Source organism: Suncus etruscus, chromosome 5 (genome assembly GCF_024139225.1).
Source record: "Suncus etruscus isolate mSunEtr1 chromosome 5, mSunEtr1.pri.cur, whole genome shotgun sequence".
Classification (NCBI taxonomy): Eukaryota; Metazoa; Chordata; class Mammalia; order Eulipotyphla; family Soricidae; genus Suncus; species Suncus etruscus.
In genome coordinates, this window is record NC_064852.1 from 22,674,037 (window position 1) to 22,694,512 (window position 20,476).

The 20,476-nt window shown below is 51.1% G+C and overlaps 1 protein-coding gene across 5 annotated transcripts in view; it reads right to left on the reverse strand.

The window, feature by feature from the left end:
* AGAP1 (ArfGAP with GTPase domain, ankyrin repeat and PH domain 1) overlaps positions 1-20,476 on the reverse strand; it is a 348,034-nt gene that overhangs the window by 38,534 nt on the left and 289,024 nt on the right. For all 5 annotated transcript variants that reach the window (XM_049773603.1, XM_049773601.1, XM_049773600.1 and 2 more), the window contains 3 exons: positions 16,560-16,714; positions 12,000-12,090; positions 8,508-8,730 (listed from right to left, as the gene is read on the reverse strand). In XM_049773603.1, coding sequence (XP_049629560.1) covers positions 8,508-8,730; positions 12,000-12,090; positions 16,560-16,714 — 469 coding nt within the window. The remainder of the gene's footprint in view (positions 1-8,507; positions 8,731-11,999; positions 12,091-16,559; positions 16,715-20,476) is intronic.

The window sequence follows — 20,476 nt, forward strand, 5'->3', positions numbered from 1 at the left end:
AAGTGGGTGGCCAGAATGACCAGTTTCATCTTACAAAAGAAAAAAATGCCCCATGCTGTGTTTTGTTTTGCTTTTTTCAAGCCCAAATCGAAGAGGAAAGAGCTGCACAGTCAGAAGGCTAAATCCCCACCCCTGTACCTATTAGTACACAGATAAGGTGTGGGATGGAAGATTTTGTGAAATGCAAGTTCCCTGCCACTTGCTTAGCTCAGGGCTAGGTGAGGGCCCCTCAGAAGGAAGTGGCTGCAGAAGAGCTGGGCCAAGGCCCAAGGCCCTAATCCCCGACCTATTTTCCTTCAAGGCTCAAGGCTTAGCACTAATGGGAGAGAATTAAGACTTTAGAACCAGGAAAGTGATTTGCAGGCTCAGAGTGGCTGCATGAAGACAAACTCTGTCTAATGGCGCTTTATCTCTTCAGGATGTTCTGAGATTCTGGAGACAGACAACTCAGTCTCACATGGACAGGACTGTACCCCAAGGCTGAGCCATGTTTGGCTGGCTTCTTTCCTTCCTTCTTACTTTTTATGTATCTATTTTTTTTTGGGGGGGGGGCCACCCTTTCTACTTTTTAAAATAACTGTTCTCATATATTTACTATTGGCCGCATGGCAGACTCTTATTCATCTTTCAATGCCCAACCGGAGAGTCACCGATGTCTTCCCTTCCACTCCATGGTCAGCAGAGTCACTACCCCATCGGGGCATGGGACTCCAGAAGCAGGGTGAGGTTCCTCTTTTCAGTGTCCCCAGCAGCTCATGCCTCTCCAGATCTGTGGCCACACAGTGACCTCACTGCTGTGTATGTGACTGAAGAAAATGCATAGATGCTTTGGGGGTGTTCTTGCCAATGGGTAGGGAGTAGGGGGCACTTTCTAGGACAGAGACTGTCCAGGGCAGAGCAGGCTCTGCTGTTCTGGTTTAAGTTGCCATGAGCGAACCAGATTCAGTCACTGTGCATACCTTTTTTTTTTAAAATTTGTTATACTTTGTTTTGTTTTTGTTTTTGTTTTTGGGCCACACCCTGCATTGCTCAGGGGTTACTCCTGGCTGTCTGCTCAGAAATAGCTCCTGGCAGGCACGGGGGACCATATGGGACACCGGGATTCGAACCAACCACCTTTGGTTCTGGATCGGCTGCTTGCAAGGCAAACGCCGCTGTGCTATCTCTCCGGGCCCCTATTTTACTTTGTTTTTGAGACATACCCGGTAATATTTAGGGCTTATTCCTGGCTCTGCACTAAGAAATTAAACCTGGCAGGTTCTGGGGACCATATGGGATCCTAAGGATTAAATCTGGTCTGCTGTGTGCTAGGCAAATGTCCTCCCCACTATAATATCACTCTGGCCCCCCTTTATAAATTTTTGGTAGTGCAAACTCAAGGCCTCACACTTGTAGGCAAATGGGTGATCTACCACTGAATCACCTCCCCAGAGTGCTCTGGCCTGACTTCTGGTTCTGTGCTTAGAGATGACTTGGCTCTGCGTTCGGGTATCACTCCTGGCTCTGTGCATAGAACTCAGACCTGGCAGTGCTGGGCATGGAATCCAGGTTGGGTGCAGTGGAACACTGTTTTGTTACCATCGTGTCAATATATTATGTCCAGATACAAAATAGGGAATGAGATGAGCTGGGGCCCAAGGGAGAGGAGAGAAGGGGAGTTGCTGCTGCTGGTGATACCAGGACAGCTTTAGATGTTGGACTTGACCTATGGGCCAGGACCATGGGACACTAAAGGGAGAAAGCCCAGGCTCAGTAGAGCGGCTATCTGGGGAGAAGTTTCAGAGATTATGCTTTTAGGACCATGACAAAGGCCTGAGGAATCTGTACAGGGATCCCAGTGTTCATTCCATGTTCTGTTTGCCTGGATGTGAGACTGGAGTAGTGAGATAGTCACGCAGCCCAGGAGACTGATGCGGGAGACCATCAGACCAGAACCTTGTTCCCCGAGCCAGCAACAATCCTTTCCTAACACCCACCAGAGAAAGGCATGGCGTGGAGGGCCTCCACCCGGGCTTGATGCCCATCTCCCAGCCATCACCAGGGGAATGACTCGTTCATGGTCCCACACTTGTGCTACAAAAGAACTGTGCCCCAATTTCCTGCAGGACCATGTGCAAGTGTCCCAAGGCAGGCACAGGCTGGGGCCCTGTGGCTTCATCTCCAGGTGTATCACCCCACTGGAGGACACAGTGGCTGCCCACTGGCTGCTCCTCCCCATCATGGCTACCATCATTTCTGACATCAGTTTCATACAATACCCCACAGCTGAGCACTCTCCTTGTAGGTTCCTGAGGCTACACGGGGAGGATGAAAGGCTCCCCGTGAGTATGTGGGGTTTGAGCAAACTCTCTCAGATCAAGGCAGGGAAAAGCCACTGAAGTGTCTTAAGACACATCCAAAAGCACCAAGCAGATGTGGGGTTGGTGGTGCTGAAGGCGCACAAACCAGAGGGGCAGGAAATGCCAGTCCTTCACCCACATGGCTTCTGAGCTATTGCTATTGGGGTGGGGGGTGTTTGCCATTGTGTCTCTTCTGGCTGGGAGGATGCTGAGGAAGAGGGCAGAGGTCCATGACCAATACACCTCCTTGACGGAAATTCATTCAGAGTTGCGATTAGTGGCACTGTCATTTTCGGGTGCTCCTGCCAATTAATTAAGTCTGTCAAACAGGAAAATCATGGCGCTCACATGATAATTTATATTGGAAGAGACTCGCCTCGAGGAGCACAGCAGCCCGTCTCCCACGAGCCTGGCTCTCCCTCTGTGGGTGGAGAGAAATAACAAGAGAGCACACCAGGCCTCGGAAATGTGTGTCTGCATCCATGGCACGTATGAACACACATGCCTGCACACCTGCATGTGTCCAATCATACATGTAGGTGTACCTGTGTGAATGAACGTACAGATGCGTGTGCCTACGTGTCTGTGCATACATGCATGTACGTATGCGTGCGTCGCGGTGTGCGTGCGTGGCACGCGCGTGTGAGTGCATGTCGGGAGGGCGGCTGGGAGAAGAAAGTTAGACTGCCCTTGTTTTAATTGTTCATTCTGATGGCCAGAGAAGACGACAGGCTGATTAAAACTCCCAACGAGCCCTGGCTCCCTGAACCTGCTCCGTCCGTCCGGGATGATAGAAGCCGAGGAGTTTATTCATACCATTAAGCCCCAGAGAACTTAATTGAAAGAAGAGCACAGCCCGGACCTTGACAAGCGGGAGGTCACAGTAATTGCTGCTGGACATATTTAACATTAAGATAATCAGGCCATTAATTACCCTTTGGATCATTAAATCAGCCAGTTGCAAAATGAAATTTCTGCCTCTATTACTCACTTGAGAGACCACAGGGGTGGCCTTTAATTTTTCAGGGAGCTTCAGATACAAAGGCAGGGGCTGGGGGGAGGGCAGGCGGGGAGGGGGCAGCTCGGTGGTGGCATCAATCGGCCATGCTCGGTGATCGTGGCAAATTAACTAGGTACGGTAACCTCCAGTCCAAAGGCAGAAGCTGGGGGTATGTAAATAGATGAGGGCAGCCACGGAGCCCAGAGTCGGCGCGCCACTTAGCAGGATAATAAAGGAAATCATCCTTGATTATCAGTGCTAATTTGGACACTGCCGGTAGCTTGTTATGCGTGTTCTGAGTAGCATTTAATTAATTCAATTGCTTGTTAATGAGGGGATGACATGTGGGGAGCAGATGCCATCCGACTGCAGATGGGGTCTGGACATCATGGCAAAGTCCTGCCCTCCCTCCCTGCTCTCCCCCTGCCCAGCTCTTTCTTCTGGGGGAAAAAAGAAGAAGAAAGAAAACAGGAAGCGGGAGCCCAGCCTCAAGGAACACTCAGAACACACGACCCTGGCAGGCTGACAACTCTCAGAGGACGATAATCTGATGCGACAATCCCTTGGGCCACATTGTGAGGCCGTGAGTGAGGAAGTGGTGAGGGAGTGTGGAGTCCAAGATGACGGAGCTCCGGCATCCAGCCCCAGAGAGACAAAGAGGTGCCTAATGGTGCCCCTCAAGCATCTCTGAGGGAGACCCAAGGATCAAATGATTTTTAGTTTGGGGACTTCTCCCCTTCACCCGTACCTTCATGTTTATAAACAAGAGGCAAACAGCTTTTCTGAGGTCAGAGAGAGATGGCCGGTGGATTTATGGTGGACAGGGCCAATGAGTGGCAGGCCTCTAGCACGCACCCTCCTGAGGATGTGGGACCCCAAAATCTCCTGCCAAAAAGAGATGGTTTGACCTATACCCATGGGCAAATTTACAAACCAGGCCCCCATCTTCCTCAAAGAAAGGTCAAGATGATGGAAACATCCCCCTTGAAAGCATGAATCAAAGGGGTGATTTCTGCTATGGTGTGGCATCTCTGCAGAGGCTCCTCCCTGGTGCTCCCCGAATTCTGGATCCACAGAGCAGGTTCCTGGATGCCAAACCCACATAGCTGAATGGCAAGGCCAATGCAACTGAGCTCTGCAGGCCTCAGGGCGAGCCTGCTGCGGAATCCCAGAGACCATCTATCAGATGGGCCCCACTGAGCGAGGCTCAGCCCAGACGGACAAAGCGATGAATGGACAGGGAAGGGCTCCAGGGCCAAGCAAGGGATCTTGGCCCCATGCAGAGAGGGTAGGTAGGACATCGCTGGGAACACTTCACTCATTCCCAAGGATCGGGACTCAGGTGCACCCACAAGCATACAGGCACAAGAATCCAGGTCCTGCTCAGCATCTACTGAACCCCAAGGGCCAAGTGGTCCACAAGATGACACTGACTTATCCACAAATCCAAAGGCCCCTAAACCCTTAACTCGAACTCTACGCTCCACCCACTCCCCTTCTGAGTCAATATTTTAAGTGTGTGCTTAAATGGTATCAATAGCAATTAGGGGGGGCCCGAAGCCGCCCCCTCCAGATGTAGTTAATTGTTCTAACATTGATCTCCGCTGCCAGGCTCCCTTTTCTGAATTAAATCTCCATTATGGAGGGTGGGGGTGAAGGGCCCCCGTCTCCGCTCCTGCCACGATAAATCTCCTATCGAAGGCACCCGCTGAAAATGGTAGTTGTTGCAGAATCCATCCAAAAAGATTATTTTCCCCCCCTCTTCCTGGGAGTAATTAAAAGATGCTTTTCGTGACTAATGACGCCTGGGTGTAGGAATGGGAAGTCGATACTGCCTGGCTGCATCAGCTTCGATTGATGACAAGGCTGTTTTTGTCTGAACGGCACTTCTGGGGTGAGGACCATGGAGCCCTTCTCAACTTGATGGTGTGGTTGGGGGGCAGGACACTGGTCAAAGGTGTCCGGTAGCCTCGATCATCCTCAGCACTGGTGACTCCCAGGGTCGGGGGCAGGGGGGAAGTCACGGGTCATTGGGGCAAGGATGTCCTACTCTCTTCTTCTGTCCTGAATCTGAGTGTAGACATTCGTGTGAACACACACACACATGTATACACGGGGACACACAATGCATGTTTTTGTTCACACACGATTGGGTGCATGTAGGGGTGCATGCATGTACTTGCATGCACACACGTGTGATCAGGTGCATGCAGAAGCGTGTGCACGTCTCTGTGTGCTGCGGTGGGGGAGGGATGGCGTGCTTCCGAGCACGTTCTGCTGTCAGCATGAATCTTCCCACCGAGACGGAATGGACCGCAGCTTCTCCGGGAAACAGCTGGGCCCCTTTGCATGGAATTAGATGGGATATATTGCTCTTGGCTTTTCCTTGGATAGGCATAAACATTTATTAAAATATTTCTTTTTAGTATTACCTTAGGGCCACATTAAAAGAGCCTCCAGCTGTTTCTACGCAGAGTCACAGATCCCCAAGGGGGATAGTTGGGGGCGGGAGGCAGGGTCCAGACCAGACTCCTCTGTCCTCCTGGGGCGCAGAGGATTCCACATGGAAATTCCAGCCCAGATGCGCAGCTTTTCATTCTGTCTGGGGGAGGAGATGCAGGATGGGATGGCGGGATCATTATCACTCAACCATTAGGGTGAGCTGCTTTTTTTCCTTTTTTTGGAGGGACAGGGACACTATAGCTCAGCTTGGGTTCACCAGGACCACCGCCTTCCAACTGGATCCCAGCCTGTGTCCAACCCTTTGGCTGGCTGGGGTCAGTGCTGGGGGGTAGCAGGGGCTGAAGACAGTCCACTCATGGACAGTGCACCTGGGTGCTGCAGAGCATCTTGGCTTACCCAGCATGAACTCAGAACACCCCAGACGTGAGGCTCCCCTGACCCTGGGGCTGCCATGCTCCTGTTTCTGCCTCAGTTTCTCTGTGCCCAGCACACTTCACCCTGGCTCCCTGGTCCCTGAAATCATCCCACAATTTTAAGTCTAGCTCAGAGGCGATTTTCTTTCTTTCCTTTTTTTTTTTTTTGGTTTGTTTTTGGCCACATCCAGCAGTGCTTAGGGGTTACTCCTGGTTCTAAGCTCCGGAATTACTTCTGGAAGTATTTGGGGGACAATATCGGATGCCGGGCATTTAACCTTGGTTAGCAACATGCAAGGCAAGCACCCTCTCTGCTGTGCATTGCACTGGCCCCTCAGAGGCTATTTCTATAGTGAAATTTCTGTTCAGCAAAAAATCCACCCCTCCAGCTCCAAAAACACAAACCAAAAAAAGGGGGAATGGGGAAGCAAGGATGAACATTCAGGGGCTGAGGTTTGACTCCTGCATTACATGCTCCCCTAGTACTGCTGGAGTAGCACCTGAGCACAGAACTTGGAGGAGATCCTGGTACTCCCAGGTGTGGCCCCAAACTGCTGCTACCAAGAATCCTAGATTTTGTGAAATCTATCATGCTGGGCATCCCTGGCTGGCTCTGAGAGGGACCCAGTCGCAGTCACTTTCTCTGCTCTGAGCAAATGCTTGATGAACGTTTGTCAATGTCCCAGTGTCTGGGAGAGATTTTAGGCTCCAAAGAAATACCCCACTTCCAGACACATTCCCCCTCTAAAAACAACAGATTGGAGTGCTTGATTCCACAGCATCTTGGGGAACTCCTTGGAACCGGACCTTGTCTGATGAGGTATAAGGTTTGTTAGAAAAACTAAGAAGATCTTGGAAGGATGGGATGAACTGGGGGCAGGCCTGGCTGATCTGGGAGACTGGGAAGGAAAGTCACACCTAGAATTCACACACCACAAATCTAAACTGGCATCACAGCACACCTGGGTCCTGGTTCGTGAACCTCCTGCAGAACAGCTATTTCCAGCTACAAACCCAAAGCCCAGCTCTGCCTCTCATCATTCTCAATGGTTTCTACGCAGGACAGACAGAATAAACAGAGGCAGCCCGCAAGTACAGCATCTAAACGTCTCTTCTCTGGAAATGCAGAAAAGCCCCTGGCGAACACCTCCAATTCATTTTCAAGTTTTCTGCATGCAGACATTCATCTTGGCATAACATTCACTATTTTTCACACTCCAAACCCAGAAAACTTCAGGGAAGCTCAAGTTCTGGGGTGGGAATGAGGGGGGAGCCCTAAGAACCCAGGCTATCTGCTGAGAAGTCTGTGGAGCTGGTTGTTTCAGGGTGCTGGGAAACAAACTAGGGTGCATACCTAAACTACTACTACCCAGAGTGATCCATCCACATAGATGCAGCGGTGCCCACTGTGATGCCCGGCCCAGCTGCCCCATACCCATGGCACTCTTAACTCCCAGGGCAGATTGAGCAGTAACTAGCTTCCTCCTTGCAGATGAGCCCAAGATAGCACAAGAGGCAATGCCTATTTGTACCCCTTGGCGCGTGATACAAGGGGGCCCCCATTCTCTTGTGGCACCAGAGAGTAGACAAGTCTGCTTAGTGGTTTGCGAGTCAGTGCAGGTTCACTGGGGGTGGGGCGCTCCACTTTTCATGCCCCTACACCCCACGCCCTATTTCGAGTCACAGCACTGGATGCCGACTCGGCCCGCGTCTGCCACCCGGATTTCCCGAACCACGCACAGCTCCATCACCTTGAACAACATGAAATATGAATGTGTGGGGTGTCTCACAGCCCGCTTGACAAATGAGAAACTAAACGGCCTCAAAATAAATGCGTTTTTCACATGGGGTAACAATTAACATTAATGAGGAAATGCTATACTTTATAAAGCCAGACTTGGGTGATTAAATGTGTGCTTGAAAGAGATTTTAGGAAATAAAATAAATTTTGCTACTGCAACTGGCGTAGTGTGTGTGTGTGTGTGTGTGTGTGTGTGTGTGTGCGCGCGCGCGTGTGTGTGCAAAACCAGTGGAGAAGATGCTCATCAAAGATGCAAGAATAACAAAATTAGAGGATCAGGAATTCTTAATTAGTGCGAACAGCACCGCTCACGCCTATTAGCAACGTATTAATTAAAGTGATATATTCATAAGGGTAGAAGCGGAATCCGCAGCTTCCAAGAGGGGGAATGGCCCCTCCTTTTTCACGGTGGGGAGCAAACATGGGAAATGCAGGGGCTGCTTTCATGCAGGTTCCCCATCCTTCATACCTCCTGCAGCCCCGGGCCCTACCTGGTGGAGTCAAGAGACGGCTTCATGCGGCCCTGGCCACTCTCCTCCCACACGCTGTTGGCGAGCTCGTTCCCGATGGCCGACATGACCCTGGTCAGCTCGATGGGCCAGTCGTCCAGGTCCAGGGAGCGCACGCGCGAGAGGTGGGTGCCGAGGTTCCGGTGGATCCCTGAGCACTCGATGCACATCAGGGCTCCCAGGTTCAGGCTGGCCCAGTTGGGATCTGTGGGGGCAAAGAGAGGGACACTCAGGCCAGTAGCATTCTCATCCTTGCCACCCTAGACATTTGGGAATCTCTACGCTTGGCTGAATCATGAGGCTGGAGGACAAATTCTTTTGGGCAATTAGGGGTACAGGGAGAGATCTGGTTGTGTCTAGACCCTGAATGGGGTGTGTATATGCACACAGTATACACACCTACGGGTACACTCATGTACCCACACACGTTTACACAAAGGTGCATACACATAGGCACATACACATACAGACACAGGAACACACAGACACACATACACACATCTGGCACAGATCCTCCCCTGGACAGGACTCCTGGGCTGGCAAAGCACATGCAAGGGAACCATGAGTCTCTGGCTGCTGGGTCCATGGAGAGATGTCTCAGTGTCAGGGTAGGGGGGTGGTCCCAGGGCTCTGGCTCTGTGGGGTCCCACACAGTCACTGTGTTCTGTCAGCCATAGACAGATGGGCTAGTGCTCCCTGGACCATGGGGAAGGCTGATGCTTCCGGGACTAGAAGATGGGCTGGTGCTCCTGGGACCATGAGACGGGCAGGCTGATGTTCAGGGTCTGAATGACAGGGTCCACAGAGATCGGAGGTTGCCCCCACTCTTGACCTCTATTGGGTGGGCTTTAACAGCATGGGGGCTGCAGGGCTTCTGGAAGGTGCCATCAGCCTGGACTCGCCCCTGAGGGAGACATGTGTGAGCCAATGACACTGAACTGGGGCCATGAATAGCTCGGAGCAGAACAGGCACCCCCTTCCAAAAACCCTTCACTGACTCAGCAGGGGAGCGCAGCCTGGGCCTCAGCTAACCCAGGCTGGTAGCTGGAGCAGATGCTCTGGAAATGAGGCTCTGATCATGAGATACAACCGATAGGCCTTGCTTGTGAGATATGATCAATGGACACCCTGGGTACACTCAAGAGTCAGCAGAACGTGAAGGGGTGACATCTCATACATCCGGATCCTTCCAGGAGTGGCAAGAGGCCAGCAATGACCACATAGGGATTTGCTATGAGCTGCCAGTGGCCTCAACCATGGGGGACACATGAGAGAGAAGGGTTCAGTCTCTGGAGGAGGGAGAATGCTGCCTTGAGCCATCATGGCTGACAGGGCTAGGCAGGTGGGAACCATCAGTGTCTCACATGTGTGTGTGAACATGGTTTAATAACATGGAGTGCAGGTGCTGCCAATGTAAAAGCCAGGCTCTGGGGTGGGATGTGTAGCTAAGTACTGAAGTATTCCTGGAAATATCTAGGATTGCAGGGGCATGTATGATATGGGGAGGCTCTGGAGAAGAGAGTCTGGGGTGTTTGGACAAGAGGGATGCCTAGGGTTTGCATAAACTCAACATCCCTGCTAGCTCAGCTTGCTCTGTCTCCACACCCCCTGTCCACATCCACACTGGGGAGGGATCTTTCTGTAAGCAGCGCCCCATGGCAGGCAAAATGGCCCTTGGCTACCCTCTACAGACATATTCCCAACATAGCTAGGCCAGTTTCCAGGGTCCTGGCAAGGGCCCTGCTCCCAGGCACTGGTGACATGCCCCAAGGACACCGTCTCCCAGTAGATTTGGGGACCGAGACCCTGCCTGGATTCTGTTCATACTTGTTTGGCTGCTCCACCTGCATTTCTCTTTGACCTTTCCCTTGAAGAAGAGTTCACATGTCTCTTCTGGTTTTGATTTTTGGGCCACACCCAGCAGTGCTCAGGAATCACTCCTGGCTGTGCTCAGGTGAGCTCACTTCTGGCTGGCTCTGAGCTCAGGGTTCACTCCTGTCTGGCTAGGGGAACCCTACGTGGTGCTATATATCAAACCTGAGTTGGCCACATACCAAGGCAAGCATTTCAGACCTGTCCTGTCTCTCTGGCCCCATATTCAGGCTGGGGATTCTCTTTCATATAGGCAAACCCAGCCCATGGCTTCCAGAGTTTCATCTTTTAGTCCTGCTGTCTCCCAACTGTCCCTATTTTCAGAGGTCTCACAGGCACCTACCTGTCCATCTCTCCTGTGCCTGCAGCTGCTAAAATGGGCAGTCCAAGCATAGCAGAGGGTACCAATGCTCACCCAGCAATTCAAGCCCGGAGTATGGCTGTGGCGAAGCTTCAGTCTCACAAGCTAATTCTAGGCCACAGGAGGATGAGGTCTAGTGACTAGATTGGGGTTTGCTCCTGGCCCCAAAGTAGTTGGGGTTATAGCTGGCCATCAGAAATCTGATACGGCTGTCTCCCATCCCCATGTGTGATTGATCTTTGGGCTATCAACCCCATTACCCTGAATCCCTGCTCTGCACTCAGGTTCCCAGGTAGGTGTGGACCTGACCTCTTGTGGTCTGCATTAGTTTTCTGGAAGGAAAAAGAAGGAAGTGGACAGAGGACTCCCATCACCCTAAGGTCAGAGCCAATTCTACTGCTTGGGATCTGGAACCTGGTTCCCTTGATCCCCATTTCTTTTTTTGTTTGTTTGTTTTTTTTGGGCCACACCCGGCGGTGCTCAGGGGTTACTCCTGGCTGTCTGCTCAGAAATAGCTCCTGGCAGGCACGGAGGACCATATGGGACACCGGGATTCGAACCAACCACCTTTGGTCCTGGATCGGCTGCTTGCAAGGCAAACGCCACTGTGCTATCTCTCCGGGCCCAATCCCCATTCCTTGTCTCCAAAAAGAAAAGCACAGAGATTGGAGCGATAGTGCAGCATGTAAAGTGCTTGCTTTGAGTGTGGCTATCCCAAGTTCGATCCCTGTAGTTCCTCTAAGACTCTCTTTCGGCTCAAATCCAATGCTCCATTTGGGAGGTGACACCCCATAACTCACACAGTCCCATGGGAACCCACTCTCTTGCCTATGAAGAAAATCCCTGATGAGCCTTTGCCCCATTTCCAGCAGCATTAACCTGGAACTGCAAATCAAATTCTGACCCAGATACCCAAGTGTCATCATCCTGCCTCTAACACTGGGATGGCGGGTGGATATCTTTCAATGTCTCAAGTTCAGCTTGGGATAACAAAGCACAAAGGCTTCACCCTCACCCCTCCAGTTCTGTATCCTGAGAATCCCAGGGGCGCTTAGAATGATCTGGAAGCATGTGAAATCCCTTGCCCTCTGCTGGGTCAAGGGAGTCAAATTTGAACACAGGATGTGTGGGGGAGGCCAGGCCTGTATCCTTGGGTTGGTTGGCAACCCCCTTTATGCTCTTCCCCTTCTTTATGCCTGTAGCTCCTGGGGTCTAGTCCCCCTGCCCACCCCAGCACTTACTTGGGGTGTCACAGTCCACGCAGTGGGAGTTTCCTCGGATGTTCCGTATGGACTGCAGGGCCATGGCTTCTGTCTGGCTGGTGAGTCGAGACTGGAATAGAGGGAACCGTGAGTGACAGCAGACGTGCCTTCCCACCCGTGCACCTGGGGAAAGGCCAAGTCTGGGGGAGCCCCATGAAGCTGGGGTGTCCCAACACAATCTTATTCTTCTGGATGTGCCCTGCATATCCCCTGAAAACTGCATGGGGTGAGGGAGCCAGGTACCAACAGGCTGATCTGAGAAGCACATAGAACAACAGAGGAAAGTTCTGGAAATGTGTGAGTGATCCTGACACCACTGGGTCTGTTAGTAAGCTGGGGGTTGGGCTTATTTTGCCCCCACTCTGCTTCTGGAGTTCCTATCTCCCCATACTCTGCCTGAATCTTCAGGCCCCTTACTCTACTGTTGCTCAGGAGCTGAGGATAAAGTGTGTGTGTACAGCTGAGGTGTTTCCTTTTACACTCTTTTTTTTTAAATTTATTTTAATTTTTTTAGTTCTTTTTGGGCCACACCCATTTGATGCTCAGGGGTTACTCCTGGCTAAGCACTCAGAAATTGCCCCTGGTTTGGGGGGACCATATGGGATCGAACTGCAGTCCTTCCTTGGCTAGCGCTCGCAAGGCAGACACCTTACTCTAGTGCCACCTCTCCGGCCCCTTATTTTTATTTATTTATTTATTTATTTATTTATTTATTTATTTATTTATTTAGGTCACGCCTGGTGGCTCTCAGGGGTTACTCTTGGATCTGCACTCAGAGTTTGCTCCTGGAAGGCTCGGAGAACCATACGGGATGCTGGGAATCGAATCACCGTCCATCCTGGGTTGGCTACGTGCAAGGCAAATGTCCTACCACTCTGTGCTATTACTCCAGTCCCTCCTTTTTTACTTTAAATTACTTTAACAGGGGCACACCTGGTTCTGCAGGTGGGCTCAAGCCAAGGGGGAGTACAGGGTAGGGATGGGACTCAGGCTCTTATATCCATTAAGCATGCCTATTCCCCTGCCTCCTGAGATTTTTTTTTTTTTGATTTGTTTTAGTATGGGGGCCACACATAGAGTATTGAGAGCAGGAAACTCATCTCCAGACCTCCAGCACATGTGACTCTTGGAGCTCTTTGCTCAGCCACATGCTTACTTTTATTTATTTTTAAATGTTTGTTGAGGGGCTAGAGTGATAATTCAGCAGGTAGGGTGCTTGCTTTGTAGGCAGTCAATTCAAGTTCAATCCCCAGCATCCCATTTGATTCCCTGAGCATGGTCAGGAATAATTCCTGAGTGCAGAGTCAGGAGCATGCTGAGAACCTCTGAGCATTGCAGGGTATAATCCAAAAACAAATAAAAAAAAAACAAAAAACTAAAAAACACAACCAAACATTTTTTAAAATTGAATTTCTGTGTTAGAAAATTATTCATGATTAAGTGTGGGCATAAGATACCCCAACACTGATCCCTTCATCAGTGTCCCTTCCACCTATGTCTCCAGTTTCCTTCCAGCCCCCCAGCCTGCTTCTCTTCTCTTTAATTCTTATTTTTATCCTTTTAGGCACTGCAGTTTATCCTCCTACTACTAAGCAGATATGAATCCTATACTTTCCCTTTTCCTGCAGCACCCAATCCTGGTCCAGACTGGCCTCTTCCCTCCATCACTGTCACAGTAGACCCTCCCTTGAACTGTCCTACTCCCTCCTCAGTAAAAAGCTTCCTACTAAGGACCAGTTCTGCAGATCTTTTCAGTTGCCTTGGGGCTTTAGTGTTTAGGTTTTTTTGGGGGGTGGGGTAGGGAGTTATTTTTGGCTTTTGGATTACACCAGGCAGTACCCAGGACTTACTCCAGGCTCTGCACTCAGGATCATTCCTGTTGGTGATTTGGGAGGGGGGGGGCTATTATCAGATGCTGGGTGCAAAATGACATCCAGTATTAGCCAAAAACAAAGGAGTTCCTCCATCTCCGTATTTCCTGTAAATCTCTCCTCTGACATGTAAAATCCCACATGGATCATTTTGCCCTGCCAGGTTCTGGTGGATTTTGTTCTGGGATAATAAATAAGTTAGTTATGGCTTTTGGCAGAGACAAGAGACTTTGAGGTAAAAAGCAGACTGGCCTCATGGCTCTTTCCTGACTGGTGTGGCTTATTATTTCTTCACTGCTGTCCTGCTTCTTCAGAAGTCTGCCTAAGGGGTTAGAAACACAGTGTGTGAGTTGGTCTCACAACTCATGGATGTTTATTTTACAGCTGGGGATCAGCCAAGTATAAGGCAAATGTCCTCCCTATTGTACTATGGCTTTGGTCCCCAGTGTTCCAGTTTTTAAATTTTTTATAGGGGCCACCTTCATTGGTGCTCAGGGGCTTAGTATAGTAGGGTGCCTAAAGGGTGATGTGAGGTCAGACATGTCATCTTTTCCTTGAGTTATCTCCCTGGCCCTGATTGGGGTGTGGAGATTTTCTTCTTCAGCATCACTCTTCTCTGAGCAACTGAAAACAGAAGGGGAGAAGAGCCACCCAGGGTCCAATCTCTGGACCATCACAAGAACACATTTGAGGATGTGTTGGTTTGGCCTCTTTTTTTTTTTTTTTTTTTGGTTTTTGGGCCACACCCGGTGATGCTCAGGGGTTACTCCTGGCTTTGCGCTCAGAAGTCGCTCCTGGCTTGGGGGACCATATGGGACACGGGGGGATCGAACCGTGGTCCGTCCAAGGCTAGCGCAGGCAAGGCAGGCACCTTACCTCTAGCGCCACCGCCCGGCCCCGGTTTGGCCTCTTTTATGCTTTCATTTTTTGGTGGGGAGAGATGGCTGTGCTCAGGGCTTAACTCATGATTTCCTTCTGATGGCGTATGGGGGACCATATGTGGCACTGAGGGTTAAAGTCAAAGTGGCTGTGTCCAAGGCAGGCGCCCTTCCTGTTGTCCTATAGCTCGGGCTCTCTTCTGTGTTTTGTTTTGTTTTTTTTTTTTTGGTTTTTGGGCCACACCCGGTAACGCTCAGGGGTTACTCCTGGCTATGTGCTCAGAAGTTGCTCCTGGCTTGGGGGACCATATGGGACACCGGGGGATCGAACCGCGGTCCGTCCAAGGCTAGCGCAGGCAAGGCAGGCACCTTACCTTTAGCGCCACCGCCCGGCCCCTCTTCTGTGCTTTTAACACACTACTTTTGGCACTGCAGTTTGTGCGAACTAAGTCATGGCCAAGTGTGAACCAGAGGTGGACCCCACCAGTCCCACTATGTCCAAGCACAGACAGGAATTTTGTAAAAATTTTGTGTGAGGGCTGGTCCTGGTTCAGTGCTGGGGCAGCCTGTGCCTTGGAGCTGTCCACCCAAAGCCCAGTTCTGTGATTCTGTCCTAAATACAAACTCCTGCAGGCAGGAGCAACTACAAGCCTGGGGACTAAGAGTCCAGCCCCAAGATGTTCACATTTGCAAGAACAGGTGAAGCCCAGCACTTCAAAGGCACTTCCAGAGAGGCCTGGACTGGGTTCGGGGACTCAAGTGGGATGGTCAGTGATCATGTATGAACTGTTCTGTGTGGCCAACACTGAGCCTTACTGAGCTACTCTGTCTGGTTAGCTCACCAAGTACTTGGGCTTTGTGCTGATTTCTGTCCCCACCCGCTTGGCTTGTAGCATTCTACCGTCTGCAGGCACCATGGAGTTCAAACTCGATTCTGCTCCCCGTGAAGACAACCTGTGCTCAGGGCTGGGATCTGCCAGCAAACCAGGGAGAGAGCAGGTGTGGGGAAGCAGGTGCGTGTGGGTCTCTCCCCCATCCAGCCTGGTCTCTGTGTCTGTCTGCAGGGAGGCAAGGGGAACTGGAAAGTCAGTGGAGCTGGGAGTGGCTGATCTAGGGATGGGGAACACAGGTCAGAATGGCAGAGCTTGTACCCTGGAAGTGGCTGATCTAGGGATGGGGAACACAGGTCAGAATGGCAGAGCTTGTACCCTGGAAGTGGGAGGACTCTGAACCTCCCTGGGTATGTCCTGGTAGGAACATCGGCTATGGCCCTAAAGATAATGAGGCATTAGGGGAGTAGGCCCACAGTTGTGGGACAGAGAGAACAGTGCTGAGCATTTTGCTTCCCCTTCCTGGCTAAGAAGAAAAAACTGCTCTGAGGCTAGGCTGTACCAGTGGCTATGAGGTCAGTTTTCCCCAGAACCCTGGGCCTGCTCACACAGAGGCCTGTACTTTTTCGTTTGCATCTGCCCTAAGACTTAGCTCTGTGATGTCCTAGAGACCTACCTGGGCTGTTCAATGGGGTAGAAGAAGGCTAGAGGCTTTCATTTGCTTCACTTTATCTGAGTGAGTGTCTTTGCCTCCCAGAAAAATTGACATCCACCCCACCTCTATCCCTACCAGATTGAGATACTTCCAGGCCCACAAGGGCAGGAAAGGCCAAACTAGGGGTTTAATGATACAGGACAGGACACTGGGAAGGGTACCGTGCCTCACTTTCATTTTCCACTGACCTCATTTGGCTCAGCAGGCCACAGGCTTTACTTTTGCAGGGCGCCCGCCCCACCTACCTTGTTTTTGCTGCTCTCACAGGACTGTAAGCTGGCCAGGATCTGGCCCTCGATGGCCTGCACCCACGCGTCTCGCTCTTCGTATGTGGTGGCCTCAAAGTGCCACGTCTGACCCGTCAGGGACACGATGATCAACTCGAAGTTTTCTTCTTGCTCTGAAACACAGGGTGGAGGAGACGTGTGGGGGCCAGACTCAAAGTCATCGTTCCACTCCAGCCTGCTGGGGGCACAGGGATTCCTCCCACCCCAGTGCCAGGTAAACAGTGCAGTTCAGGAAAAGGATGCCCAATTCCCTGCTGACCACCAGGGTCAAGGTGTGAAGGTGGGGCCCAGAGTCTGAACCTGTTATAAGCCTGAGAACCTGGAGATGGACCCTTAAGGGAAATGCATGGGGGTGGTGAGGGGAGGAAGAGCTTTTAACAACAGGCATGCTGAGCCCCAGGCATATCAGGGAACTCCTGAGGATTGTCCACTGTCCAATCACTTACAGGGCACCTGGCTCTGCTCCCTGTCTGGGCTGTGAGAATGGGGTAGGGTGTGACCTGCTACACCTCGGTCCAGTGGCCTTACTCGAATTTATGGAGTACACTGTCTCTGCTTCCAGGAGGGTCTAGTGTCCAGCAAGGGCGGATGAGCCACTTTATCAGTGCCTGGCGACAGGAATGTCCTGTCCGCCATGCTTGGGAGGTACCTGACCGCACATTCTCATGGCCTCCTCCTGCCTCCCATGATCTCTGCAGGATGAATACACCTCTTTTCAGGAGCCCCTCACAGAGCATTGATTGAATCCTACAGCTCATGGTGGGAGGGGGGACAGCTACTGTGTATGGGCAACTCAGGGAACCCCATGGGGCTAATGGCAACAGGACCAGAGTATGCAGGTGAAAAATTGCCACCCTGACAGCATGTATCCTCTGGGACATGATATTGTGGATTCCCTACACTTGTGGCCCCTGCTCCACCTGCCACCAAGCATGGGGTTTCTCCAGGATATGTCTAGCCCCTGGTAGCCCCATTTCCCCCACACAGGGGATCCAGGCAGGCAGAGGTTCAAGGCTCTAGCCATGCAAAAGTTTTGGGTGCAGGCAGCTCTGACCCAGCCCTGACTGGCACCCCATGATTTATGGGGGCCTTGTGCTGGCCGGCACGGTTGAGACCCCATTCCCTGATCCCTCTGGGCTCTAAGCTCTAGGAGCTCAGGAAGGGAAGGATTATTATTACACATGTCACCTAGAGTTGTGGGGTCAGAGCACCCATGTTTATGTTGAATCACCACAAGCCATAGAAATGGAACTAGCAGACTTCAAGGGTACCAATAGGCCCCACTTCAGGACCAGTGAAGACCCCTTCCCATCAGTGCACTGGAGAATTTCATGTGACTTTGCATGGAGGCCAATATATGGGGCAGCCAGATTCAGAGCCCAGTGCCTAGCTGGACCCAGATTCACAGAATTGATGCAGAACTACCCGGCGGACTTCATAAGTCACTATAAGGCAGAGGGGGGTGGGGACACGAGTGACAGCTGTGATGAGAAGACACAGGGCAGGCCTGGGGCATGTGCAGGCGTATGCCGTGGCCTGGAGCAAGATGGATGGAGCTCTGATCCATCGGCACCATTAACCCCCCCATATAAATTTCTGCAGCGCTGTGTGCCATAAACTTGCTCTGTCCAGACTTCGGGCCAGAATCATGAGCTATGTTTCCAGGGACCAAGGGAAACAGGGGAGTTGGGCAAGTAATAGTACTGGGATGGGGGTGTGCAGCTCTCTAGTGGGATCTTGTGCTCAAGTATGCCACAATCAAGTGGCAAATGACCCTACGGTATGGCAGGGATGGGCGCCCATGGGCACTCAGATGACTATAGAGAGGGGCTGCAGACATGGCATCACTCATGGAAACATGTCCAAGTCTATCCTGGCCTGTTTTTAGCTTCTGTTTGGTAAGTTTTATCTGGTGGTGCTTAGGGACTGAACTGGGGTCAGCTGCTTGCAAGGCAAGTGCCCTTCCCTGCTGTCCTGTCTCTTGGCCTCTCCCTAGTGGGGTTTTATGCTGTTACTTCTGATAGACCAAGTCTAGCATGAATTCAGAACCCAGACCCAGAAGTGGAAGACATTCATGGACATGTCAACACTTCCTTCTCATTCTCCAGAGACAACCTCACTGACCCCATCACACCCACTTTTCAGTCTCCTTAAAAACCCCATCCTGCCCCTCTGCTCCTGGACACATTCTCTCCTGCATCTCCAAGCAAGCAGTTCTCCTGTTGTCAATTCTCACTCAGAGCTCTCCATCAGTGCATGTGGTTCACCCCAATTTGATCTTGGGCACCACATAGGACACCAGAGCCTGGAGTCAGCCCTAAGTGCTGCTGCTATGACTGTCTCCAAGCCCCCAAACAAGCAAAGATTAAGATTGGCCTTGGGACAGACTTTGGGGACCCAGTAGGAACAGGAGATTCTCCCCACTTTCTAGAATATTATTTCCCCCAAGTTTTAAAAGTTAGCTCTTTAACGGAATCACCACGAGACAGTTATAAATTTGTTCATGATTGAGTTTAAGTCATACAGTGTCCACAGCCCCCATCCCTTCACTAGTGCTCATTTTCTATCACCAATGTTCCCAGTTTTCCTCCTGTCTTTCCCCCCCCCCCTCATTCGACTGTATTATTTCTGAAGGGGTTATATGCATATCACTTTACCTCCTCCTATCATTCCGTTCTTTTCCAGAGTGATCATTTCCAGTTCTCATTGTCACAGTGGTCCCTTCTCTACCCTAACAGCATTCCCTTGCTTTCTGTCAAAAGCTTCCTACCATGAACTGGTCCTCCCGGTCTTCATCATTTTTGTCTTTTTTCATATCCTACACGAGTGTGATCATTCTGTGGGGAGAGGCTTTTTAAAAGCTGCAATAAATGCAGATTAAAACAATGAGCTAGCTGCCCCCTCATACTCATGGGAAAAGGACCCTCCAGGAGACCAGCATTTAGTGCTGGTGGATGCAGAGGACGGGACCCCTATTCAGTATCCAGTATGGGAAGACGGGCATCCATGAAAGATAGAAGCTTCTCAAGGTTCAGCAACTGTCTGCCAGGACCTGGCAAATCCACACCAGTCATCTAGTCCAAGGCCTCAGATATAGGAGTGAGGGAACATGCCTACATCTCAAAGTTCACTGCAACTAAGGTCTAAGAGTATCCCCAACAACTGTGTAGATAGAGAACTGTGCTCTTGATTCACAGCAGATATTTCTTGACCACAGAGAGAGGATGCAGGCAGGAGCACGTGTAGCAAAGGGAACCAATGTGAAGGAAAAAGGCTGAGAACTGATGCATGCCCCTCAGTGGCAAGAGGGACACAGGAAACAGGCAATGTTCCAGGAGGACACAGCCTAGATTCTGACCACAGAGGTTGGTAGGGGGGCGGGAAGGAGGTTTCTTGGTGCAATTGGTGCCCAATGGGAAAAAGATGGTGGAGATATGGAGGCTGTGTGTGGCAATAATGCACCCTTGAAAATGTTGGAACATTTATAGTTTGTTAAAAACTAACAGGGGCTGGAGCAATAGCATAGTGGGTAGGGTGTTTGCCTTGCACACGGCTGACCCGGATTCAATCCCTGGCATTGCATATGGTCCCCTGAGCCTGCCAGAAGTGATTTATGAGCACAGAGCAGGAGTGACCCCTGAGCACTGCTGGGTATGGCTTAAAAACCAACCAACCAACCAACCAACCAACCAACCAACCAACCAACCAACCAACCCATCAAAATCCCATCAAAAGTTAGAAACATCTGCATTCTTTTCTGAGCTCCTGGGTCAGTGAACAGGGCAAGAGGGGAGTGGGACAGGGTTGCCAGGGCCACCCAAACTGGGAAGAGGAGCTGAGAAGTTGTGGGTGTTTTGATCTGCTCCAGGGTCTTG